Source organism: Melopsittacus undulatus, chromosome 1 (genome assembly GCF_012275295.1).
Source record: "Melopsittacus undulatus isolate bMelUnd1 chromosome 1, bMelUnd1.mat.Z, whole genome shotgun sequence".
NCBI lineage: Eukaryota > Metazoa > Chordata > Aves > Psittaciformes > Psittaculidae > Melopsittacus > Melopsittacus undulatus.
This window is the reverse complement of record NC_047527.1, coordinates 125926788-125954226: the sequence shown is the minus strand read 5'-3', so window position 1 is coordinate 125954226 and position 27439 is coordinate 125926788. Positions and strand designations below refer to the sequence as shown.

At 37.0% G+C, this 27439-nt stretch overlaps 1 protein-coding gene across 1 annotated transcript in view; it reads left to right on the top strand.

Moving 5' to 3' along the window:
- VWDE (von Willebrand factor D and EGF domains) overlaps window positions 1–23947 on the top strand; it is a 50301-nt gene extending 26354 nt beyond the window's left edge. The window contains exons 11-33 of the mRNA XM_013130018.3: window positions 115–188; window positions 2156–2429; window positions 3815–4023; window positions 4468–5453; window positions 6632–6768; window positions 9662–9817; window positions 10383–10487; window positions 10821–10935; window positions 12578–12828; window positions 12947–13166; window positions 13745–13882; window positions 14495–14557; window positions 16042–16719; window positions 17024–17119; window positions 17206–17301; window positions 17804–17899; window positions 19209–19304; window positions 19601–19696; window positions 20194–20289; window positions 20389–20484; window positions 21724–21819; window positions 22363–22466; window positions 23927–23947. Coding sequence (XP_012985472.3) covers window positions 115–188; window positions 2156–2429; window positions 3815–4023; window positions 4468–5453; window positions 6632–6768; window positions 9662–9817; window positions 10383–10487; window positions 10821–10935; window positions 12578–12828; window positions 12947–13166; window positions 13745–13882; window positions 14495–14557; window positions 16042–16719; window positions 17024–17119; window positions 17206–17301; window positions 17804–17899; window positions 19209–19304; window positions 19601–19696; window positions 20194–20289; window positions 20389–20484; window positions 21724–21819; window positions 22363–22466; window positions 23927–23947 — 4299 coding nt within the window. The remainder of the gene's footprint in view (window positions 1–114; window positions 189–2155; window positions 2430–3814; window positions 4024–4467; window positions 5454–6631; window positions 6769–9661; window positions 9818–10382; window positions 10488–10820; window positions 10936–12577; window positions 12829–12946; window positions 13167–13744; window positions 13883–14494; window positions 14558–16041; window positions 16720–17023; window positions 17120–17205; window positions 17302–17803; window positions 17900–19208; window positions 19305–19600; window positions 19697–20193; window positions 20290–20388; window positions 20485–21723; window positions 21820–22362; window positions 22467–23926) is intronic.
- Window positions 23948–27439: the final 3492 nt, after the last annotated feature.

The following is a 27439-nucleotide window of genomic DNA, read 5'->3' as shown; positions in this document are numbered from 1 at the left end:
ATTAAAAGTTTAATATAATATTTATTAGAGTGTAAACTAGTATCATAAGATAAATGCCTGAGTCTGTCTATTTCCTAATCTGACATTGCTACTATGTGCTTCTTTGTTTTGAAGATTAGAGTAAAGGACCTACCCACTGCCTACTGCTACTCATTTACTGACCCTCATATAATTACATTTGATGGAAGGTAATCACTAGATTGCTGCTGTAAATTTTAAGTGTTTTGGCATTTTTTTGTAGGTGGCTTGTGGGGGGTTTGAGCTATTACCTATCTGCTTATTTATTTATTTACAATCTGTTTTCGTGATTCAAGGTAATTGCACTCTGTATTTTACATTCTTTTTTTGGGCAATAAGAATAGTTATGCTAGTTATGATGATGTTTGAAATATTTGTATTTCTAAATGCAAGTTTTGGGTTTGTGACAACAGGGTGAAGGAAATGGATTATTTAGAGGAGTATGCTAAGAGAGAAGTTGTTGCTATACAGTCTGTTGACGATGAAAGAAATGTTCTTAAATATGAACAATGCTAAGATGATAGATTAGACGAAACTGTTTTAGTGCAAAAGTGCTTCCAATCTACAGCATAGTTTCCCTGTTTCCGGGTGTCAGTATCTGAATCTTTGCAAGGATCAAGTTGCTAGAAGTTATCTGCTGTCTGTGTAACACTGTGCTGAGTTCATTAGTGGCACTGAAAGTGACCTATTCGCTGCTGTTAACTTGCACATCACTGACATAATTCAGAAAGTGAAGACAGCTTCCTTGGCCAAAGCTGGCATGTTTTTGGTATGCTTCTATCTTTCAGAGTGTTTCTAATTCATGGAAGATGTCAAAACAAACATACACACTTGGGACTTACGTACTTCTGCTGAGCAGAGAACGTAATTCTTCAAGTTGAATGGTGAAGAGGAGGATATGTGGCCTCAAAATAAGAATGTTCAGCCAACAACTCCATTCTTCTGTGAAATTCATAACAAAAGGGAAAAAAAAACAAGTTGTAATTGCTTCTCTGATAGTGCTGTGACTAGTAATAACTCCAGTAACTTTGTTATTATTATCATGATCTTGTGGTTCCTCCTTCAGTGGAAGTTCTAGGGATGGCCTGACTGAGCATTTTAACCATCAGTGCATTATGATAAAGCTTCTTTATGAAGAAATGATTTACTGTGATGTGCTCCAGCTGGAAGCATAATGCTGAGGGGAAAGAACTTTCTTTTTAAGGATGAAGTCTGTTGCTACTTAATTTTACAAATTGAGGAAACATATATTAAAGGAACTGTCCTTGTTGAGTCACAAGTAATCCTATGCAGTCCCAGTAGGGCAGCCATCTGCAGCTTTTCTGCTGGCCTATTATACACAAAGCAAATTGCCATTCTGCAATTAACTGTCAAATGCCCTTTATAGCTAAGAGGCTGTTAACTTGTAGCAAAAGCTGTGATTTTTTTCTTTATTCCCTTGGCCTCCTTCTCAACACTGAATCATTAAACTGGCTATTTTAACCTTGCTTCAGGGAACAGGTGCCTAACCCTAAGAAAAAAAAAATTAAGTCCTTATTCATGGGATTCTATCTATGGTTTTCATCTTAAATAATTTTCAGATCTTTGTGAAGAAGGGCTCCCCATCTCTGTCTTATTAAAACAGACCTTTTTAAAAGCATGTGACTTTCTAAATTGTTTTGCAAAGGGTGTTTATATGGTTTTCAGCAGCTGTCCCCCCGATGCACACTGCTATGTATCTTACTGCTCTTGCTGCATAGGTGTACAGCTGTAGAAACACAAAGATTGAGAAGTACCCTCCAGTTCCCTGTCATAAGCACTGTTAAAAAAAACCCTAAACAGAATGGCAGTGGTTTCCATTCACAACCATTGTCTACATATACTCATTATCATTCTTTTATTCCTTATTTTTCTGCTGTAAACAGGTTTATTTTTTTTGATTTAGAGCTGCACAGAGGAAGCTGTGATGGTGTTTGTTCAGAACAAAGTTATGTGTTAGTTTGGTGGCTGAATTGTTTGGGTTTTCTGATGCAGCAAAATAAGTTGCACTATCAAAGTTCACCAAATATTAGAAGTCTGTTATAAGATGAAGTTGCTGACATGTTATACCATCATTTTATAGTCAAACTGATATCACATGCTATTCTTTTAATTCCAGGTCCTATGACAATTTTAAAAAGGGAACATTTGTTCTCTACAAGAGCACGTCTAGAGATTTTGAAGTTCATGTTCGCCAGTGGGACTGTGGAAGTCTTCACTACCCAGCATCCTGCAACTGTGGCTTTGTTGCCAAAGAAGGAAGTGATATAATTGCGTTTGACATGTGCAGTGGTCAGCTACATGAGACACAGCCGCACTTATCTGTAATAACTAGAGACACAACAGGAAGCAATGTTAGAATCACTGAATCCTACCTGGGAAGGAAAGTAACAGTAAGTAGTAAATAATTGCTTGTGGATGTAGTGGTTATCTCTACAGTTATTTTAACCCATTCACACTAACTTCAGAACCAAAACATTTTTCATTTCCTGCAACTAAGCAATAGCATAATGTTTATTTTACAATCATAGTCTTTTGGCTAGTGTTTTTTGCTCATAAGTGAAAGATGATGTCCTGAAAGCTAGGATGTGTTGACATGCATACATTTCTGGAACCACGTTGTCAACCACAGAATACAACCCTTATGATGAAAGTGCAGTTTTCAGATACAATATGCACTTATTTAGAAACCCTGATTTTCCAAAATGGTATCTGTTTGCTCTGTTTCACTCATGCCAGTGTCACCTAGGAAGGCTATGCATGCAGATAATGAATTATGCCAAATGACATACACAGAATAAGAAGTGTAAATGGTCTTTCTCGGTAATGTGGCCCTCAGTTAAAACGTTCACATTTACTTTTATAATTTTCTGTAGCTTTTGTTTTGTAGATAGACTAGTTGTAGGACTCCACTGAACTTCAAATGAAGCAGAATGTTAAAATGAAGCCCTCAGCTGCTCTTTGTCACTGTTGGTCTGGAAGGCAAGCCATAAAAACAGATACACTTTACAACTTGGGTTTGGCTATTACTATAAAAGTATTTTAAATATTTAACTTTTATCCGAAGCACTTAATCTGAAGACTTCAGATATGAAATATGAAGATGACATTAAGCAACTGAGAAATTAAAAGGATATTAGGAACAAGAAAAATTAAATTACTTACTTGGATTTCTACAGCAAATTAATACTATAAACAGTATTTAAGCTTGCAATGGATTTTTATTATTATTTCTTTCAAGATATTGTAAAGTTGCCTAAAATAAAATAGTAAATATTTGAGACTATTCTGAGCTTTGTCAAACATTTAGAATCAGCTTTGCAGGTAGAAAGTGATGCTATATTAAGTACTAACACAGCAAATCATGTAGCTGAAAAGAAAGTTGAGAAAGGTGCTGGCAAAGTCTATCCATATTACTAGAATCATCCTTTTCCATATGTTAACATGTGAAGTGTGAGGAGCCCAGCTGATCTTTGATTCTCTGTGGTTTTGTAGCCACTGACCTTCCACAGGATACCTGCTAATGGTGGAAGAAATTTATGGACCTATAATGCACCACCTAGCTGCTTGCTAAGGTTAAGAGGTGTAAGGGTTTTATTTCCAGGGCTTCGTGAGAAGAAAATGAAATTTGTCAGATCCAGAATAGCTAGATCAAGAATTTGATGGGATGTCTTCGTATGCCTGTCGTTTTCCAACTGCTTCTTGCCAGCAAACGTACCTGGTTCTATTAGGTAAAATAAAAATGTTTCTCGTGATGATCTCATCAATCTCATTTTAGGTTTTGTTTTCTTCTGGAGCTTTTGTTCGTGCTGATGTGAGTGACTGGGGAATGAGCATAACACTGAGGGCACCCAGTTCAGATTACAGACATACAGTGGGACTCTGTGGCACCTTTGATGGAAGTGCAGAGAATGACTACCACACCACAAGTGGGGTGGAAATCCCAAACCATGCTGATGTTCCTTCCTCTTTTATTAAGGAATGGAGGTAATAAAATACTTCTGTTTCAATCAAATGTCATCATTTTTTTGAATCAACCTTTCCTTCATGTTCTTAAGAACCTAAAAAAAAAACAACAAAATCTAATTTTTTAAGTGTTTAAGTTAATACTAGCATGCTGTTGTTATATTCCATAATGAATTGAAAATTGAAGCTGAAGTGCCAAAATGGTATTTAAATAGTAGAGATAAGATTAATTTGAGTAAGTTTTGAACAAAGTATCAAGGTATAAAGAATATATCCATTCTTAGTTCTTCAGTTATAAGTTCCTATCATAGTTTTGTGATTTAACTGGCCTTTAAATATAGGTGTATGCTGCAGATTCTGTGATCTATGAAATATGAAATAACAAAAACCAAGACAAATATCACTGTTTTACTAAAACAATAAAAATAGGTCAGATACAGTTTCATCTTTTTCTTTCTTCTCTAGAATTTCACCAGGAGACAGCTTGTTTGACAAGACACCTGCTTCTTTAACATCTTCTAGAAAAATGGTCTTTTGTGACTGTGCACTTGAAGACGCTGGACTATATAGATCAGTGAATAAACTAGAGACAGTTTCGCAGTCAGAACTTTCTCTGTCTTGTAAAGAAAGTGAAAATGGTAGATTTCTTTCTTTGATACCAGGACTGGATGTCACTGCTGAGTATCTTGGGCCCATCAGTCTTGTCAGAGGCTTAAAGAAACGTTCATCTGCACATGAAATGGATTCATCTACACTTCTGCAGAGGGAGGATAATCAAACCAATCTTCATAAAACATCACAAGTAAACACACATGTCTCTGCAGCCTCAGTGGGAAATACAGGTGTAAAAAGAGAAGGAACTTCAAGCTCAGGCGTTAGAAGAATTTCTCACCATTACAGTAGTCATCTTGACAAAAGTCAACCTGTTACAAGTAGGGGAAAGCGCCAAAACTATTATGAATACCATCCGGTATTTCTATTCCAAAGTCTTAGCCAAACAGACTTAGAGGGATATAGTTATTTTTTTCCAGAGGACTATGCCACTGACACAAACCAGAAGTTTCTCCCGTCTTGGCCCACACCCTCTGGCCTCACAGAGCCTAGCGCTTTGCTACTATGCCAGCAGGCAATAGCTAATTCCAGTATAGGAAGATTTTGCGGTGGCCTTCTTGGCCGGCGAATAGAGGATGCAATGAATATGTGTGTTAAAGATTTGCTGCTTAAAGATGACCTCACTTGGGCAGAAGCTTCCTTAGCTCTTCTAGAGAATGAATGTGAGAAAAGGGTTTTAGAAGAAATAAATTACAACCAACAGGAACTTGAAGGGTCAGTTGAGAGCCTACTTACAGCATTAAAATGTCCCAGTCTCTGCAGTGGTAATGGGGAATGTACAGAATGGGGCTGTGCATGTTTTCAAGGCTACAGCTCATATGACTGCAGCATACTGTCTGGTAAGTGGGTTAGAAAAATGAGATTTACTTAATGCTCTCAGTGTTTCTGCAATATGCATTTATTTTACTGGCTTTTCTCTCCTGCTTTTTTATGCCAACAAGGGTCCCCTACAGTAGCCCAGTTCATTATCCAGCAAGTTCCATTTTAATACAGACATAATTGTTTTCTATTCGGCGTTCTTGTTTCCGAAGGGCAAAACATGGGCTTAGTTTCTAGTATGTCAGATTTAAAAAATTTACCACTCAGTGGGTTTGCAATCCAGAGTATTGCCCCAAGAAATTAGCAATGTATCCACATGCTGTCTTCTCCAGGGAAGATCTGCCACATCCAAACATTCCCTAATTTTTTATAGTCTATGTGATTATTTACTGTAAGTGGGATGTTTTTCTCTCTGGTGATGTTCCATCTCTGTAAGCTGTTAGATATGGTGGGAGCAGAAGTGATGGTGAAGAAAAAAATACAACAAAGAGAGTTGGGCAGGTTGGTTTCGTTTTGGGTTTGGGGTTTTTTTCCACTGAATAAGACAGTAAAAATTCAGTAACAAGGTATCCTGGACAAACAGGAAAAGTACTACAAAAGTCAAAACTATATTGAAACAATATATTAATATTTTGTTTGACAATGGTGTTTTTCTTTTAGTGACCTATTTAAAAGCAAATAGAGAAAGAGACAAGAGAATGATGAAATATTTTGTTCCTTTTGAAGTCAAATAAATTGGTTCTGCTCATAAAAACTATTTTTGAGTGTTCTAATCTTAGCCAGTTTATTTGCTGAAATAATTTCCACCTGAGATGTTTTTGTTTAGTTGCTAAACAAAAAAAATCCCATTAGAAATTACTGGAGGACTGTAGCCTCTCCAGTTTCTATTACTAGGGCCTGAGTTTCACTTAGGTTTTATTATGCAAGATGACTAAGCAAAACACATATTCAAAAGTCTTTTTATCACATGAATATTTTCTCCATAATATTCGAGTTCCAAGAGAAGACAGAAGCTTAGCTTTAAAATTGAGATTCATTTTAACAATAAAAGATATTTCTTTTAATGACTTTCTTCAGATAGGTCCAGATTTCATTGCTTATAGTTTTCTTAGCTGGATAGAGAAATACATATATTGCTTAATGTAGATGCATAAGAATGAGTGAATATACTGACATTCATTGTCTAATCTCTTTGAAGCCCAGGCTCCAGAAATTGCAGATCTGGAGAATGCTGGGCTGTGCGATATTCGACAATATGACTGCACATCAGTGAGAGCTTTTGGACATGGCTTCAGGGAGTCACTGAGTCTGAAATGTGAAATTGTCAAACTACAGGTAGGTCTCCCTGAGTAGTAACAATTGCGTTTTAAACTTCTTGGAGAATGGGGGAAAAAAGTCTAACATATTATTCGTTGATGTGGGTACAACCCAATGCTTTAGTAGAAGGTAAAAGCAAAGGCAGTCAGCACTTTGCAGCAAGCACTCAAGTCTTTGCAAGATTGCCATTTCCTCCATGATAAGAGAAATACAAAGCAACAGGAATGTTTAGCAGCCGAGAGGGAGATAACTACATATAGCAGCTATCCATCAGAAAAGGGCAAGGGCAGCCCTATTAGTAACAACCAGTACATAGTTGTTCAGGTTTTTAAGTGCTTATGGAGAGCAACTGAAGTACCAGTTCTTTGAAAAAGGATGGCAAGGTTAAAGTCATTATTAGATTTCTGTCTCAAATCTAATGCTTGAAATAGCCCTTTTATAAACATAATAAATCTGTTATGAAAAGAGAAAGGCATTTTTGATGCGTTGTCCATTTCCCTGGAGTAGAAGCCACAGCTGTTTAATGATATGTGTCAGCTCTATACCCCAGGTTTGAACAGATTAAAAATGTCGCACTGTACAGAGAGACTCTTGTTGCTCAGATCTAGAATTTGCTCAAGGCAAATTTACAAGCAGTTTACAAGTGTTAGCCTGGAATAAGCAGTTGGCAATTACAAGGTTTTATGTCACGTTAGACATGAGAATAAAAAGGAACTTCACAGTAAAACTGGGTTTCATTGACGTAATGATGCTGGGGGGAGTTGGTGAAAGGGGAACCGAACCATTCAATGGGAAAATTTTGTTCTTGAGACAAAAGTTTTCCTCAGCTAGTTCCAGCAGATGCTGAAATGATTTTGACAGATAAAGCAATGCTGGCTACAGATTTGTCTTAAACACAACATGTATCCACACATCTGCAAGTTGGCTTGAAATGATAAAATCGAAAGTTTACACTCCATTAGGTTAAGAGACTTTTAGACCAAGCTCACAGTGAAACAATTATTTGGAGTTCACTTATCACAGTTTGAAATGTCTCAGTTTTAACTCATGGCAAGCTCTTCTGGTATAGCAGTGTTTGTAGTGATGTATTTGGCTCCCAACTACAAATACTTCCTATTTTATTGATGGTCTTCTCTCTGACAAGAGTCAGGTTAGAAAATGAGCACAATTTTTATCTGCAGTTGAGGAGGAAGCTGGGAATTTTTTCCTTGAAAATACCAAAGAAGGATATTTGCAGGTTTTTGGTTTGTTTTATTTAGTTTTCTTTGTTCAATTTTCAGGCTGGACTAATAATGACTTTATGCAAATATCAACAGATTTGCAACAGTAGAGAACTCCACGTATTTTAAGATTAAACCTAAATGATCAAGATTTCATAGAAGAGGCATTTTAGCAGAATTTAGAGCTAATACACACTGAATTTCTTGTTTTTTATATTTTAATTTCTGAAAGGTTAAATCCATTGTCCATGGACTGTCCCACCATGTTAAGGAGGATGTAGGTCTCATATTTGATTCTAGAAGAAATGTTTTAGAAAATTCTATATTGAAGTAGCTCACAGATGGATGGTTACTGCACAGCTCTTGATAGAAGTTTGTGTAGGGTGTCACCAAGGAAGCTATAATTAGACAGACCCAGAATTTACTAAGATTTTTGTGAGGGATGAGAGTGTGTTTTAACCTCCCAAAAGCAAAACCACAGTTTTAGTTCCTTCTTTCTTCAGCTGAATTGCAGAAATAAATTTTTTGTTGAACCTAATGAGGTAGAAAATAGTAGATCTGAAAGTTTTTTAATTGTTTTTGAAAGGTTAATCTGTTTCTGAAAAACTTATCTGAACTTGCCTCCAGCTCCTAACAAAAGGTTTCTGGAGAAATAGACTGCATCACATTTCAAAGGTTATAGTACTAAATTCACTCAAAATTACATATTTGGAAGTGTTTAGCTGTTACACTTTTACTCACTGTTGCTGTGAATTCCTGAACTGAGTATAGGATGAAAGAAAAAATGGTTGGTTGGAACAAAAGTAGGTCATATGTCTTTCCAGAAAAAGCTTTTATTTTTCTTCTGTTTTCCTGTTTGTAAAAAGCAAAACAAAACAAAACTAAAATGCAAAGCCATATCAGCAGATGACTCCCCTTGTCAGGATTGGGATTGCATGAATATCGTGACTGGCTTCAGTAACTGAAAAAATGTGCCAGCTCAGTAAAACCTATTCAAGCTTAAAATTATTTTGATCTTGCTGTTCTCTTGATTCTGTCTGGATTCTTACTTCCATCTAACTTTATTTTCAGTATCCTTATCCCTGCTTCCACATCAATACTTCAGTCAAATAGTATTCTCATACCTGTATTCTCATTACCTTGAACTCTCAGGATAGATCCTTGGATGACTTGTACTCACTGCAATTTAGAAGAAACATCTTCAGGGTTAATGGTATAATCTGTTGGTTTGTGTAAGGGCTTAATGGCTAGCTGCCAGTATTCCCACAGCACTTGGAATGATACCTGAGCCCTGCCAAAAACATCATCTGTTCCTTCAACTAAAGCTTGTCCTCTCATGGGAGCAGAGATGGAGAGGGATAGAGGCACTTACACATCAGATCAGTGCTGTTAGGGAATCACCCACTGCTTAACCCTCCCATTACTCTCCAGCTGGAAGAATTGCTTGTCCTTGGCAATGCAGCGCCAAAGAGCCATGTGGCAGGAAAGACTTCTCTGCTTTTTCTTTCATGGGAGCAGTCTTATGCAGAAATTTGTGTGTGCAAATAATGGCATTTAGTATTGCCTACTGTATTCTAATCCAGAGACAACAGATTTGTCAAAACTATGCAATACATGTGGTTATTTACTCTGATAAAAATATTTTCTTACTGTATTTCACTGAAAAACAGATTTTCTACCTTAACATTTAGTATAGTGACGGACAATGGATTCCTGGAGAGCCTCTGTCTATGCCAGCTGCCTTCCAAAATTCCAGGACTGTTGACTGTCAGTTACCAAATGATGGCCAACAGTCTGATGTCATGGATCTTGTTGATGATAAACCCATTGCCAGGTGGCAAATAAAGGTACTTGCAGAAATTTCAAGTATTCACTTACAGATGTTGCTATTGAAATGAAAATATACTGTATAGATATTACCCTTTCTTAAATTATACTAAAAGTGGGACTCGGCTTGCTTGTCTCAGTTTCATCACCCAAGCTTATGAGTTGAGTGCCATTTCAGAGTGTTCTTCTCCAAGGGGGCCCCAAGATTTGCCCTAGGACCTAAAAAGGCACATGTTCTTCAAGGGTAGAAGTTAAAGGCCACATAGTTACCCTAGAGCATTTCAAATTGCATTAGACAATATATATGAGAAATTGAGTTGAGGCCAGTCTACTTATATGAATCCTTGGGTGAGGTCAATAGAGCCTACAAGCTATTCAATTTACTCTAAAGTAGACACCTACATGTGGTTAGTCAAATATCTGTCTAGACTTATTGGCAGCATTGATTAGATTTCTGATGACTGTTAGAGTTTAAACAGCTAAATGTAGGTATCTATCAATGAGTTGAAGCTCATGTTAGCACTCCTTGCTGGTGATATGCTGATACCTGTATGGGTTAATTCATTTTTACTGTACATCTTGCAGATTTCTAATGATGGATTCATTTATAGCAACTCTAAAACAATGATACTCTATGATGGAGCCTGTCAGACATGTGAACCACAAGAACCTGGGTTATGTACATTAAAGGTATGTATTTTATTATTCTCTCTGTTTATTGTGAAAGTAGGTATAATTTCAGGCAGAAAAAAACCCTGCAAAAATGAGCAGGTGTATGATGTTATGGTTTCCAACAGGGAGTTTCCATGCACAAAAATTATAAGCACAGAAAGAGAACCTGGGGTGAAGTACTTCATATAATTACCGAATAAAACCAAACATGATCTCAGTTGTTTAGATTTAGAAACAACTTGTTTAGTGGAAGTGCAGATAGATTAGATTTTACTTGACACTTTACAAATGTATCCAGGTTTACTGTTTAATAACCAAAGATAATAAATCACATTGTCATTTCTCTAAAAGGAGAAAACATGCAACATAGATGGACTGTGTTATGGTGAAGGTGACACAAATCCAACCAGCCCTTGTTTACTCTGCAGACCTGACATATCAAAGTTAACTTGGTCAGTTGTTGAAAGTAAGTTCTAAATAGTTTGGGGGATTTGTTTTTGTTTTGTTGTTGACTTTTTTTAATAGCAAGAAGTTGTAAATATACTAAGTTCTCATATATGTGGAAATAATGAATTTTTAACTAGTTCTTTGTTTAAAATTTAGTACCCACAACTTTAGCTTGTAATTTGATCTTGGTTTTTCATCTGATGTTTCTCCTAATTTCTGATAATGGTATTTTGTTTTCCAGACCATACATGTAGAAATTGTCTTCCTCTTCCCCTCCCCAAGTAACCTTTACAAATAACTAATGAAAATTTACCACTCTCAGCCTAACTGACTGAAGTGGTTTGATATTTGGCACAGCTACATCCACAAATGTTTGTCCTTGACATTTAGGAATAAAAGTTATTTTCCAACAAATTATTCTGGTACCAAACAAGAGGAGGACACAAACTGAATTAAATGGTGTGTCATTATTTATTATCTACTTAATATTTGGACATAATCCATATTGATTCTGTGATTCTAAATACAAGCGTTTCATCAGTGTTTTCGTGGGTGAATGTGCTGGCAAGACTCTGTCTGGATTGGAGAGGATCCTGTATGAGTAGGACTTCCTATCAGCAAGACAGCTGCCTGTCTTGCTGAATCATTTCCTAGTGCAAACTTGTCCTGAAAGCCTAGGTAGCTATAACTATTCCAAAATAATTAAACCTGAATTAAATGAATGAAGTTAAACTCATCCAACAGTCAGGGCGTCAAGGGATTTCCATGTTACAGCCATAGACTGGAATTCAATATTGCCAAAGTCAGAAATGGAAGAGGCAGTTACAAGCACAGCCTTTTCTCCAGAGTGGATGACATTCAGAACAGGGTGTCAGAATCAAACTGCCGAGACACAGATTACAGCTTCTTCCCCCTTCATGGTTTCTGCCGCAGTGGGTGGGTTCCTGCATGGAGCAATCATTTCAATGTAACCCAAAATTTAGCAGTCTTAATCACCTTCCTATGTTCCAGCTTCAAAACTTAAACTCCCCCCAGGGCATCTGCTTCTCTCTTTCACAGATCTTGTCCTGGTCCTGGGGGTTTTATTTATTTGTTTTCACTTGGTGTCTCTAGAAATCTAGTTATTCCTGCCAAATAGGTTAGAGCTCAACAGTGGAGGCGTCTTAAATAGACTAAGATTACCAGTAATTCGTTGTATGGCTCAAATCATTCCTAGGAACAATGAGTGAATAACCTATTCCATCACCTCATCTCAGTTTTGCCAAGGTAGTCACTGCAGCCCATTCCCAAGTATTGCTTAACAATGTCTATTCATTTGTTAGTGGAAACAGCAATCACCTCTTTTTATGGCTTCCTGTACTTCCATCTGCAAACTGGCTTTACATAGTTAAAATACAGCATTAAATTCAATAAATTCTGAATTCTTTTTATGCCTAGATGCACTGCATCTTTACAAGCTCTTGTACTGAGTAAGTAATTTCTTGGTTATGTTACAGTTTTAATGAAAATACCTACTGTTTTCCCTGTGCTATTCAAATGACATTAGAATGTAAGAGAAATAATTACATGTGACTTCTATAATAGAAAGATATGCTCCTTTTAATTTTTATAAGTATATTGCCACTTTTGCTTAAAACAGGGACCTATCTCCTTTGTTACAGACAACCAGCCTCCAGTGCTTGAAAATTTTCGGGGTATGCTACAGACTTTTTATGGAGAAGATTTTGTGTATCAGTTTTTGGCATCAGATCCAGAGGGCTCTGCTATTCATTTCACATTGGATTCTGGTCCAGAAGGTGCCAGTCTTTCCCCATCAGGTCTCCTTTTGTGGAAAGCTGTGTCAGTGAATCTCCATAAATTAACATTTTCTTTGACAGATGACTGCAATGCAAAGACTAAGGTAGAAATAGAGGTAATGCATATTACAGTAAAATGACACCCACCAGTAAGATGTTTAAGATATCTAGTTGCAAACTCATTGCTAGCTCATTAAAAAAATAAAAAATTGTCTTATTGGGCATGTCTTGTAGGTCAGTGTAAAACCGTGTGATTGCCTAAATAATGGCTCATGTGTGACAAACATTAATTTCCCACCTGGAAGTGGAAGATACCTTTGTGTGTGTGTGGCTGGATTTGAAGGTGATCTCTGTCAAGTGAATACTGATGACTGTAAACTTAACCCGTGTGGTATTGGCAGATGTGTGGATGGAATAAACAGCTATTACTGTGAATGTCCACCTGAACTTCAAGGTAAATTGATACTTTACTATCATATTTAGTGATAAATAGAAGTTTCAAATTTTATGTCTATGTTGCCTGGTGTTTTGTTGGTTTTGTTTTGTTTTGTTTATTTTTTACTGTAAAAAGGTTACTGATAGCATATGAAGAAATTTTATGGTCTTGTGGTAAAGTTATGGGACCTCCTTCAAGATTTTTCTTGCATGAATACAACGGTTGTTTACTTTATGAGAACAAATTTCCATTTTTTTTCTCCACACAGGTGAACTCAGCAACATGGTAAAACATAGGAGTGATGAGTTTTGTTACTGTGTGATTCCTCCTATGCCCACAGACAAACACGTAGCCCCACAGCCCATCTTCTCCATATTCTGTAATAAGCAAGATACTGATACAAGATGAAGAAATGTGAATAGCAAACCTAGTCAGCTGTACTTATTACACTGAAGTACTGTGTTGCAATTGATAGATGCCCTTTTTATACTTCAGCACCTGCATATATTAGAATCATATTCTACTTATATCTTTTATAAACATGCAGTCAAAGCCTAGTGAAACAATATTATAAAAAAATCTGTATTTTAATGCAGGTAAAAATTGTCAAGATGATGTAGACGAATGTGTATCCAGTCCTTGCTTCCCTGGAGTGTTTTGCTTCAATACTTTTGGTTCTTACTATTGTGGTCCATGCCCAGATAATCTGCAAGGAAATGGGAAGTCATGTTATGGTAAAATTACTTGTTTTACGGAAGAATACTGTTATCTTATTGTCCTTCAAATAAAATACCTTTTGGTTGTGCTTCATGTTTCTAACAGAAATTTAGAACTCTTTTCAATAGTGAGCGAAACAGGACTGTGTCTCTGGCTGTTGGTGGCTGGGACAAAATCTCAGTCGATGACAACATCAGACTGCACTCAGTCCCTTAGTTCTAAAACATTCTCCAGGTGACTACCAAAAATAGATACAAAATACCCTGGTTTTTTACATCAAGTAAATATACAATGAAATGTCTTTTTTTTTCTGCATTATTTTCATAATGTAAGCAATTACTGCTAAAAAATTTTTCTGTTTGATAGCTTTAGCATAGCTTAACGTTGCGTAACTATTAATGCAAATCAAGGCACTTGCCAAAGTGCCCAAACATTTATTTAGAATGCAATTACTGGATAACTTGTGTTTTTAAAATACTCTAAAGAAGACTTTAAAGAAACAACTTTTTCTCTCACAGCTTTCTGAATTTTGAGTTACTTTGGATACTAAAACTTTAACTCTGTTTGTCATTTATTTGCAGCTGAAGCAAAAGTAACAACTAATGTCCCTTCACATCTTTTGTTTTTAGAAAGCTTTGAAACCACTGATGTTGAAAGAAAGGATTCCACAGGAGAAATTGGAGGGAATAAAGGTGATTTTTTTCATGAAGAAAATGGAGTTTCTGATTCACATACTGATAAGCATATAGCTGGCAAATAAAGGTTCTAGTCAGTTTTATGTTACTCACTTCAATTTTTCAGTTTGACTCAATTTAATTTGTTATTGGAGTATTCTAGTCTGAAAAATTAGTCTGAAATGTCAATATCAACAAATCCCTTAGGTCAGTCAAGTAATTTTATTGACAGTGTGATGTATGACGCTCTTACAGTTGCCTTTTGTTTTTGTGACTAACCACTGACATAAAATAGGCAACATGGGGATAGGGACATCTGTTATATGAGATAAGCAAAAGTTTGTGGCATTATGTTGAATGACATTTTCCTACTTTAATTCAAAGGAAAGGTGAAGGATATGGCAAGCGAATGTCTTAATTTCAGAACCCAGTAAATGCTGTTGCTGGCATTTCCAGTTCTGTGCCTGCTGAGGCTTTCTTTGCAGGAAATTCTCATGTGTCTTTTGCCTTTATCTGTGAGTTGCTAGTGAGGGAGGAGGAAAACTCTTTTACCCGGCTGCCAGTGCTGGATCATTCTTCAGCAGCTGTAAAATGGTTTGCTTTTCCACAGTGGGAGACAGCACTTGGTGATACAATTTAGTAAAGTTTAACCTTTTATAGACCATTCTTTATTACTGTAGTAAAGGGGATTAGGAGCTGAATTTAGGTTGGATAATCTTAACCAGTTTCATTCCTTCCTCTGTCCCATAATGCTAAAAGCCCCATATACAGCATTCTGCCATGACAGGATTACAGTGCCACAACACACCAGGCCACCTGCTTTTCCTGGGTAGAATAAGAATATTTCCTTCGTTTGGCATTCTTTTCCAAAAGGAGGCTGAGTCAGTTTCTGTTACTTATAAAACATCCCACTAATAAAACCCATATAAAAACTTCAAGGAAGTTGAGAAAAATTTGGAGAGCAGAATATGACAATTCTTTTGCTTCCAGGTGGTGGGTTATTCACGTAAAATACTGTCCGTCAATATGTGTAAGCAGGTACAGGATAGAATATCTGCTTCCACACTCTGGGCTTATTATTAGTGCTCAGACACACTGGTGAACCATAAGCAGTATCTTTTCTTTAAACTTTGTTTCAGTTATCTACTTGCAAGGAGTAGATGGAGCTGGTAATTTGCTCTGACAGTAAAGCTGGTTATTGACCCAGTTTGGAAAAATCTCTGCTGCCTGCCTCATATATAAGGTGCATTCTCCTTATCTTCCAGCCAAGAAAAGACATGGTGAGAGTGGGAAAGAACATAGCCAGAATACCTTGATCTTTTCCGGTTCTGCCAGTTAGTTCTACTTCATACATGCTTTCTAATGTAGCACATGGAGAGACTGTGAAAAAAACTCAATGAGATGTATGTTTTTCTGTTCAAAAGACATTCCCATTCTCAGAAGGGAAAAAAAAGTCTCATAATATTCCTGTACTTCTCCCATTTCTTTCTAACATGCTGTAGGTTTTCAGCAGTCATCACTTGAAAAGGATTTAAGCATCTTGAGCTATATTTCCAGTACTACAGATGTCCCTGAGAGATTTACTTCTACAGAAGTAGTCAGTAGCAGTACTCCACCATCTCCCACAGTAAAAGCTATCACTGCTTGGAAGTCACTTCATTCTCAGAGAAATGCTTCTGTACAACCTGCTGTTATTGGAAACAATGCTCATGCTCTCAGCACCATCAGTGATCACCTTGCTAACATGGAAGAGAGTTCTTCAGTATACGCTGTGATGCCTGCATCTTCACAGAGCCATGTTGCATCACCTGAGGAGAAAATAAGGGCACAAGTTGAGGCCTACAGCTATTTTGAGACCAGCAGGAAGACTTCTAGCAGCACAAAAAATATAAGCAAAGGGCTTTCTTTTCAAAGCAAAGTTCTCAAAGGTGGAAATACTTACAGACTTCAACAACTATTAGTCAAGCATAAGGCGAGTCGTTTACCTTTTGGTCTTGTTGAAGTCACTGCTCCTCCAAAAGTGCTTCCTGAAGAATTGAGTGAAACAGTGATTCCTAGAGCAGTAACCTGTACTGATTTACCCTGTTTTCCTGGTGTACCTTGTGAGCCATATCAGGATGGAGGTGTCAAGTGTGGTCATTGTCCTTATGGTTATTATGGAGATGGCTTCACTTGCAGAGGTATTACAGATAACTGCACTAAATGCTTTGCAGAAAAGAATCTTTTAACATCTTTATAACTTTGTGATCAGTGAAATGCATAAAGTATTGAATTTTCTCATTTTCATTATTAATATTGTCATAGCCTACAGACTTTTAGTTGTATGTATGCACTTAAAAATATTTTTCTGATGTATCTCAGGCTCTCCTCTTATTGGAAGGGACCTGATGGATTTTATGTGATCTGTTCATTATGTTAGAAAAGAGTTGTGCTGAATTGCCACTTTCATTTCTTTATTCCTTTGTTTTCTTCATTGCCTTTCAGCCAGATGTAGACAAACATGCGGCAAAAACATGGAGTGTGTGGCACCTAATATTTGCAGGTGCAAGCCTGGTTATACTGGTTATAACTGTCAGGCTGGTGAGTATGGTGTTTTGGTTTGGCCTGTGCTAACTCATATCTACAAATTAATGATTTGAATATTCACAGTTAATTTTTTTGCACAGCTCTTTGCACACCTGATTGCAAAAACCACGGGAAGTGCATTAAGCCCAATGTCTGTGAATGTCGTCCAGGATATAGTGGCTCTGCTTGTGAGGAAGGTAAATGGAATATTTTTCATTTTTGAATCCATAAATGCCTAAAGAATGCTGTAGATAACTTCCATGACAGCAAAAAGATGTGTTAATTTTACTCTAATAGAATTCTTTGAGTAACTGTATGAGTATAGCTAGGTACCGTACTTCTTTTATATCCACTCTAAGTGTTGGTTGTGGTTGAATAGTCCTAAATTTAGCTTTCCCAGTAAGTAGAGGAGTTAACCAGTGAATGTAGATGCCTCTAATATAAACACTCAAAAAGTGGGAGGTCCTGTCTGGAAGTTGTCTCGGATTTCTTCAGAGTGTCCACCATTGTTGGGACTCTCTGTACTCTGTTGGCATTAAATTGTTCTTGTTACATTTTCCTGTCACAAGGCATTGTATATGTCTTCTTATTTTATTTCCAGTTCTTTGCTCACAGTCAGTTATTAACATTTCCCTTTTTCTAAAGCATAACCAGTCCATGCATCTTTTTGGATTGAACAGCGTAATTTTCTATTTACAGCACATTGTAAACCACCCTGTCAAAATGGAGGCACGTGCTTGGCCAGAAATCTCTGCACCTGTCCATATGGTTTTGTGGGACCAAGATGTGATACAAGTAAGAAAAAAAGCATAAGGGAAGAATAAAGAACATTTCTTATGTTCTTCAGGAGAAAAAAACCAAATTATAGTTTAAATTTTTTATGTGCTCTGTCTAATGCTGGTAACTGACATAAAACCCAATGCACTTGGAAGGCTCCCATGCTTGGGCCTTTCCAAGGTTAGTTAGATAGTATTTGCGTGTAAGTTTGAAAACATTATGTACTGTGAAAATTGCAAATAGTTCATTATTTATGATTTATGATTGTGGAACCATTGAATATGTTGTGCATTATATTATCTTCAGAACAAACATAGATGTTTAATATGTCCTTACAGCTTTTTAACTTCTACCATCTTAAATTGCTTAGATGCTGGGGTACATTCAAAAGCTGATATCAGGGAATGGCAGTTCAAAAAAGCAGGGATACACGAAAACTGAATTCAGAATGACATTATGGAGTCTTCTCTTTTTCTTTTTACCTGTCAAGAAGACTGGGAAATGTGCTGTGGTCATAGCTGAAAAATTGTAGATAGCCTCATGTAAATTGTCTTTTGCACATTGAATTCTACATGCTGCAATTGGGCAGCTCCAAATTTTGGATAGATTTCATACTTGTAATTTTTATTTTTCAGAGAGTACAAATTTAGACATGCTGTTTATCATTCTCCTGAATGTGCCACTGCATTTTTGACCCCAAATTGAGAAAGTCCTTTGTTCAGCTACTTCTCAAATCCCAGGATTCTTTATTCTCAGTTTTTCAGGTTTTTTCGTTCTAGTTTCAATTGTGACAAAAAAAAAACAAACAACTTCTCTTTGCTAAGCTGTACTACACAAAATGAGATAAATGAAATGTTGTCCTGAAGAAGTGATTCATGGTTTTCCACAGCCATGATATTTTAATGTCTTTGGTTGTTAGTGTCATGTCACTCTAAGCACACAGTTGTACTTGCTGAAATGATGGAGGATGTGCATGAATTTTCTTTGAGTCCATCAAATCCATCATGTCTCTTAATATTGAATTTCTTTTTTTTTCTTGCATTTTTTTTCAAATTTTCTAGATTTTTAACCTTGAATATAACCAGACTGTGGATAATTGCATGGAAAGACATTTATTTATCTTTATATTCTGGTGCTAGCTTTTTGTGGCTTTGAGACTGGATTAATCTATTCAGGATTCCATCTTCAATTAGTGGAATTGTAGGCTATTTCCAGTGTTAAAGTCTGGGAAAGAACTAAAAAATTAAGCGTAGTTTGTAACATATATCTTTCTTTCTTTTCCCTACCTGCTGCCTTCTTTGTTCTTGCCTAACTTCTTGGATGGAAGTGGTTTGCAACAGGCACTGTGAAAATGGTGGTAAATGTCTTACTCCAGACACCTGCCAGTGTAAACGTGGGTGGTACGGACCTACATGCAGTACAGGTAACACTCCTACAGCTTTTGTATTCCTCAGAGAGCATCTCTAGGACCTTCCGTAGTTTCAAATTTGGAACCGCATGGCTCAGACAGCAGTGATGTCTCTGTGTGTTAGTTTGCAGCCAGCAGCACCTCCAGAATGTCTAATACTGATTCTAAAATTCTGGGTAAAGGTTTTATCTGAATGGTGTTACTTCCACTTAAGATAAGTGTTTAATTCCTGTCTTTGCAACAGAAGCATGTATGTTATAGACTTTAATGGGATGTCATGCTTCCCGCTGTTCCTGACCCTGTTTCTGCAGCAATGTGTGACCCTGTGTGTCTTAATGGTGGTTCCTGTACCAAGCCAGATGTTTGCCTCTGTCCACATGGATTCTTTGGTGCCCAGTGTCAGAATGGTAATCTTTTTTTTCTTCCCCCTCCCCTCTTAGCTGCCATTATGAGGAAGTTTGTGAGAAAACATAGTTGTCTTAACACAAAATTCACAATCAAGTCATGTACCTGAGAAGTGGTGCAAAGCACAGATTAGATTATTCTTTTAGATTTTCTGGCTGATTCAGTGAATGTCCAAAGAGAACGGAGGCTCAAAATTTGCCTTGTTCTCTACTCAACTTTTGAGCAATGTTCAACCAGTTCCATTGCATATTAAGTGCTCTGGTTACTCATGTACATACATACAGTTACCAAACTTGACCCATTATTGTCTGATTCTGTGTTTACTGTTGACATAGGCACCAATTCATATTAATATAATTTCTATGAGATGGGCCTGATTGTGCTGAATGTCTCTACAAGCAGTCAGAATTTTAGTGTTGCACTGTTATTTCCTAGAAGTGTATTGCTAAATCAAACAAAATGCAAACTCCAGTCTTTTCCTCCTGTTTGTATCTTTTAGCTGTCTGCAGCCCACCTTGTAAGAATGGTGGTCATTGCATGAGGAATAACATCTGTACTTGTCCTGAGGGGTACATGGGCAGAAGATGTGAAAAAAGTAAGGCAGTGTTAAAATCCTTCCAGGATCCAAAAGTAACCAATATATTATTCTGTAATCAGTTAAATGTATTAACCAGCAGATGGTTTTGATTTTAAGGTGTCTGTGAGCCAAGGTGCATGAATGGAGGAAGGTGCGTAGGACCAAATGTTTGCTCTTGTCCTTCAGGATGGAGAGGAAAAAGATGTAACACTCGTAAGTGTCTTGCAGTTAACAGAAGAACCATACCTTAGAAGTAATATATGACTAAAGGACAACTCTGTTCACACAGTTTATACAAAGTTAGTGCCAAAGAACTCAAGAATGAAAGATCATAGTCTATAACTTGGTAGCAAAATTTAGGATAGAGCACTAATACCATGCAGTTCTTGGGCTGAATCATGAGACCAAAGTGTCTTTTAAATTCTTGTGTATCAGATAATATTAGCTTCTTTTTAATTCTTGTCCAAATAAGAAGCATCTGTATTTCTGCAAAGAGCTGAGTCAATGAAGTGAAAGAATTTCAGTTTGTGCTGTAGGACATGAAAGCAGATATAATAGAAAAAGAACTGCAGTGAAAGATTGGGAAACCATGAAAATAGGGGGTGATGATTTTTGAATAGAAGATGCAATGAGCATCTTTAGACCCTCTTTAGAAATAGGACTATAATGGTAGCACAGCTGTGGGTCACATTGTATCTTAATGAAGATATTGACAGTGCGTAAATAAAATGGGGCAGCATGGATTAAAGCAGTCTGCCTGAAAGTCAGCATGAGGATGAGTAGTAAAAATCCAATAGCTAAAGTGTTAGTATCTGTCGCAGCATCCACTTGAGGCTCCGATATCAATATGACCAATAAGCTCTAATGGCATGGAAGGAAAACAGTTTTCCCTGTATTACTTTCTGTAATTAATGGAACATTTTACCAAAAACACTCCAACTATCCATATTAACAGGGGTGAGATATTTTTGGGTGCTGTGTGAGAGAGATTTGATTATCAGATAGTTAACAAATGAGAAATTATAGTGGTTTAGATTATGGCTTTATAAGCAGAGATGAACACACGGAAAAATGAGTCTTAGAAAATCATTTTGGATCAAATGTTCATGAGTTGATTCACCATGTGTTAAGCTGCATGACTGAGAAAAGATCTCTCACTAAGGTGTGGGGTTTAGATAAGGCAATTTGGAAAAAAATGAAGCTATTTAGTGGTGCTGACTTAAATCACTATTTCAGGATTTGTAGCAATCTATGATTCATCAGAACATCTCAGTGCATGCTCTGGATGTAGGGCTTTTTAGTTGCTTCTCTTCTTTAACATCCTCCTGAACTTAGATGGGTTTCAGTGAAGATGATGTGACTCTTTTGTATGGAAGGCACTTAACCTCTTGTGGGCATCCTGAAATGCAGTAATCACTTGGGGTGAAACCAAACTTTATGATATTTGTGCAGCAATCTGTCTTCAGGAGTGTGAGAACGGTGGAGAGTGTATTGGGCCGAGTACGTGTCATTGTCCTCCGCAGTGGGAAGGAATCCAGTGTCAAACACGTAAGACCGATGTGACCTGAAACCTTTTGCTTCAGCACAGTTATGAATGCTTCAGCCATACATAGTAACTAGAAGTCCTATATCCTGGTTGTATTTTAACCCAAATCAGTGTCAAAGGCAGGATACAAAGTAGAGATTCTTCTACCAGTTCTGAAGACTCCAGAGTATGATGGTAATCTGGGACCATGGCAATATGTGGTGGCTGCTGCTACAGCCCTGAGAGGCCATTGCAATAGCTTGAAATTGTAAGATGCATTAAACCCCACCTTACTCACCTCCCTTCCCCAGTTGTGTGCATGCCCTAGCATGTTCCCATATTAAGTCTTCACCAAAGCATAATGGGGAAGGGGTAGGTATAAGAACATTGTTGGCTCCACTTGACTCTGAAATCTTCTCACACTGAGGCATGTTTCCTGATGAAAATACCTACCACATTCTCAGCTCCTATAAGCAAGCAGAATAAGCATATAGAGATAGTAGCCACTTTGCCTTCACCAGGTTGTTTTCAAGAATAAAGCCAAATATGTGCCTCTCCCGTTTCAGCTGTGTGCAACCAGAAGTGTCTGTTTGGAGGCAAGTGTGTATTGCCCAATGTATGCTCATGTCGTCCTGGTTATACTGGAGTCATCTGTGGCAAGAAAATTCAGGTACGTGTAAAGTCAAAACATCATCACAAATACAGTGATTTGGGAGTCATTATCTAGTCCACTCTCATCCAGTGAAGCAACACAAAATACACCAAATGTGCTTGTCAAATTTCATTTCAGTCTCCAGTGATAGTAAATTCATAAAATTCCTAAGAGCTATTCCAATAACTTATCGGCGGTAATACTCCCAGAACTGTTCTCAATACTTAATTTACCACACTTAATTTATTTACACTTAATGTAAATTCCCTTTGTTTCAAACTAAGCTAATTATTTCTTGTCATTCCCTAAGTGGCTGCAGTAGGAGTTGATAACTATCCTCGTACAGCCAATAATCTTTTCTAGCATCTGGCCCCATTTTAGGAAGACTTTGTCACCACTGATTGTCTTAGCTTGTGTTGAGTCAAGCTCTGATCTGGACTACAGTGTCACTCAGTTCATCCCTGCTTTGCATAAACTTTCCTTATCCCCAAGTGTAACCTTGAGAATAGCATTACTTTTTTGCATTAGAGTGAATGATGACCATTTCTGGGCTTTGTCATGTAATCTGTTTTATTCCTTTGCTTGAATGCTGAGAGCCACTAACAGAAGTAATTCAATGAAACATTTCATTACAACTACATATTTTGGATGTCTGGAGTAGAAAGCATTCTGCTCTTCTTGCATCATCTATAGTGTTTCTGTTCTCTTAATTTCAACATATTTAGACATGTTCTGGTGCCAGCAGGATTCATTTGGTGGAGCCTGGCTGATTTGAGCCCTGTATGCTGGCACTGTTGCTTTATATTCATCCTTAATTCTATGCTGCTATTCATACCTGTACTGTGTTCCCTTTTAAAAACAATTCAGTTCTTTGGTCTCCAGCATATTCTATCCTTCCTATCTTTCCTTCTCTTAAGTACTTTGTCATATTATGTCTTTTAATGTAAAACCTGTACTGTGGCTGCTAAATGTGCAGGCATTTTTAGTGAGAAATGAGTAGAAAACAGGGAACAGAGCAATGGTTTAACTTTCATCCAGCCTCAGTTCCTCCCAGTTAAAACTACAGGGAGTTCAGATTGTTTTTCTACTTCAAGTCAAATATACGATGCCAATACCACTTGTTCATACACATCATCAAAATACAAAACTACATATCCTGTAAGGAGAAAACTATAATGTTTGCAATATATATTTCCAAAATGTGACCTAAAAAAGAAATAATTATTATCCTCCAAAGCTCTAGTACATTTTTAATCCAGAAAATACATTGCTGATCAGACAACAGTGTGTCATACACTGACCAAAATGGCACAGTTTCTTAAAGGAATAAACAAGCTCTATGCACAAGTTTAACCTATTGTGGTATTTTTGCATATCAGGAAAGCAGAGATTCATTGAAATTGTTTCTTAAACTTTATCATAAAACAGTGCTGCATTATTTAAGTTTCTTTTTGTATTTATTTATTTTTCTCTCCAAGGTACAAAGACATCATGGTTGAAGAAAAAAACTGTATCATCAGTTGCAATGCTGCATGTATGAGACTTGAAAATAGCAAAAGGGTTGAAGGCAATTACAGAGTTTATTTAAATGAATATCCAGAAGCATTATTTTAAACAATTCATATGGCAGTCTTGAATTTTGGTTAGCTTCAAAACAACAATGTTGCAGTCATTAAAAAGATATGTGTATTTCTACAGTTTTTTGCTACCTCATGCAGAAACCCCAAAGCCTCTGATTATTCTCTGGGCTCACAGATTTGATGAATGATGCAAACCCAAAATTCTGCAGTTTGTTGATGTAGTCAGTGGGACTATGAGATTTTCCTTGTGGGAACAAGATTGTAACAGCTGCCAAATGTCTGAAAGAAGGGAGGCAGCACTTCATCACTTGTGAATGGTACCTTCTGCTTTTAAGCAGTGGTTATATACGTATTATTTGGCTGTGTACAGAAGAAAAAGCAGAACTACTTTTTTGTGTTATATTTGCATCAGTCTGCTGTAATGACTAGTGAGGAAGAAAGGGGAACTAACAGGCTATTAATAACAGAGGCAAGGCCACATGTCTTGTTAATCAGATGCAGAATAATTCTGATTATTTTAGCAAGCCTTTGTAAACCACTTTGAGATGGCTTCCAGTAATTTTGTCTCTGAATCTCTTAAAGAACATGGGACAACACTTTAGGCCATGTCAAATCTTAAAATCTGAACTAGGAGGACGAATTTTCTGTACATTGTGCAATCGATATGCATCAAATGAGAAACTATTTGTGAAAACATCATAGAAGAGTTTTTTCTGTTATCTGTTGCTCCAATGAACTGTTAGAACATACCAGCTGCCAGATGAGTTTTGAACAAATAAAACTCTGATTTTTCCAAAGTTTCCTACAGAGGACCACCATCAACTTCCCTTACAACTGTGTAAGACATTTTGAGTTTCTGCCACCACCAGCTCTTGTAATAGATGCAAATGTGCATTTAGCTAAGCCATTGAACTCTACTGTTTTACTTTGTTTTATTTAAACCAGACATAAACATCACAACTTCCTGTTCTCCTGAGCAATATTCAATTTACATATGCCAATTCTGAATGGGAAGAATACAGAGCTCATTTTGTCATTTATTGCCACTGTGGGATGCTGACTGCCAGATCATAGCTGTTATCAGCTCTCTGACTATATTTCTCCTCACCTTTTGATAGTCCTCTTAAGTCATTCTGCAAAGTAAGCTGGCATTTTGAGAGCTCAGCATTATTCCAGGATAGTACCTGATGGATTTCCAAGTGCCTGACTGGTGTATTTAAAAATGTTTTCGATTTCCCACTTGCATTCTAAGTTTCAGGGTTTCCATAGTTTCTTTCAGTCTAGCATCTGAGTGGCTGATAGCCTGATCTTCTGGGAACTGTGCTGTTATTTAAAACCTGCTCCACCTGAACCATTCCTTTTCACGCAGCTCACAAAGATCTCTGAACAAAACCTGACTAGCTCTTGGAAATGATGCCTCAGGATGATGCTTTGAATACACAAGGTTCTGAAAATGTTTTTAAAATGCAAACACATCACTACGGCATAATCTCATGCTGTAATAACCCCCATTCCATGTACCAGTTAGAGAGGTGTCCTGCTAAAGAGAGAGATAACATCTGCCAGCAACACTGTTAATAGTACTTCGGTTAATGAGCTTGTGCAGCTCTCTAGTCACAAAGCTGAATCAATGTGTATGTGCCTTTCTAAGGTTTCAGGCTGAATAAAGGGAGAGTTTTAATCATAATTTTTAGTATTTCCTATTTATTTTGAATGGTTCTAAAGGGAGAAATTATTTCTTTTATATTTTTCCAAATGCAAGCTGTGTGAACAAAAGCACAGCCAGAGTTTTGCTGCAGTAGTTAAAAACTGTCAGTGCTAAGCTGTGCTATTTTCTGGCCAGCACATGATGCAGAAAAATTACGAGTACATGCCTGAAGACAAACAGCCTCTTCAGAACTGGCCAGTAATTATGTGGTTAGTTGAAACTATTTTGTTACTAGATTGTCCATTGACACATGAAACTGAATTGATTGTAATTAGAAAACACGTTGCAACAATGCAACAGAATTGCTCAGTTTAAGAAGAGGCAGAAGCATATGGAGGGCTTGTGTCCACAAGCTAACAAAGTTGTTCTAAAATTGCATAATGCAGTCTGAAATGAGGCCTGAAAGAGTTGGGGGATTTGGAAAGTGGAGGGAGAAGGGCTGCATACTGCAGGAGCTGCCATGTTCCACTCCCATAGAATGAAGGGTAACTTGTGCCATACTGAAGATCTTACAATGATTCTGTGCACTTTTTACAGGGTGCAGGTATCTTTACTGAATTTTCTTGCATGACTTCTGCAAATCCTAAACAGTGCTGGAAGGTACATAGGTACATCATCCGTTACCTGATTGTGCTAAGGTTGGTCTGCACGCCAATAGACATTCTTCCAAGTGCAAATTAACTTTTGTCCTTAAGAAGACCTTTAAGTTTTTAAAAAAGAGTGATATAATCTATGTTTTCTGAAGGAAGGACTCGTAACCACAGAAGATAGGTCTTAGACACAGAAGGTCATAGCAAAGCCTCAGTTTCCTACACTTAAAACAATAAAAAAGTGGGCCCCATGTGTAAGGCTCTTTTTTCTTTACACAATTTAATTACGCATTCTCAGGGCTGAGAATAGAAAGCTAGTTAACATTCCCATGTACCAAAAACAAGCCCATGAAGAATCAGCACAAATCCTAATGTAAATCAGTGTAACAGCTTAAGTTACTTGAAAAGTTTGCTATGTCCACCTCATTACTTGACCAAATAGGACAATCTGAAGTTTAAATTTTCAGTAAAACATAACACCTGGGTACATACACAAAAACAAACATGGTGCCTAGAAAGTGTCACTAATGATGAAGATATTTATGCTATTTCTCTTGTATAAAGGTCTCAAATGGTAATGTCAGGTTATTTTACTCAACTACACAGTTCAGTTTAGCCAATAAAGGATATTTTACAGATAAACCAAGTAACTCGATTCTCACTACAGCCATTTAGGGTAGAAAATATAAATGGTAAAATGTGCATGTAAATAAATGAAAAAGAAACTTCTCAGCTTTCCACGCACACTCTAAAAAGACAGGATATCATCAACTCAGCCCATGTTCTACCCCTACAATTTTCCCAGTCGTATTTAGTGAAAATCAGAGCATCTGTCTAAGGTGTTATGGTTAGCTCTAATAAATAAGGGAGGTAATCTGTTCTGTGTTGGTTTTTTTTTTTGACCTTTGAGCTGCATGCATAACTAGCTTCTCACAGCAAGACACTTCCAGCTCCAAAAATGACATGCTGTAACTATTATGTGAGTGGGAAACAAACAAAAGACAAGGAATAGCAATAGCTATTATAGTAAGTATTTGTAGAACTGTGTAAACAGTAATTTGGGGACTTGAACCGTCATTAATAATACATTCTGAGACTGTTCTATCTTAAAAT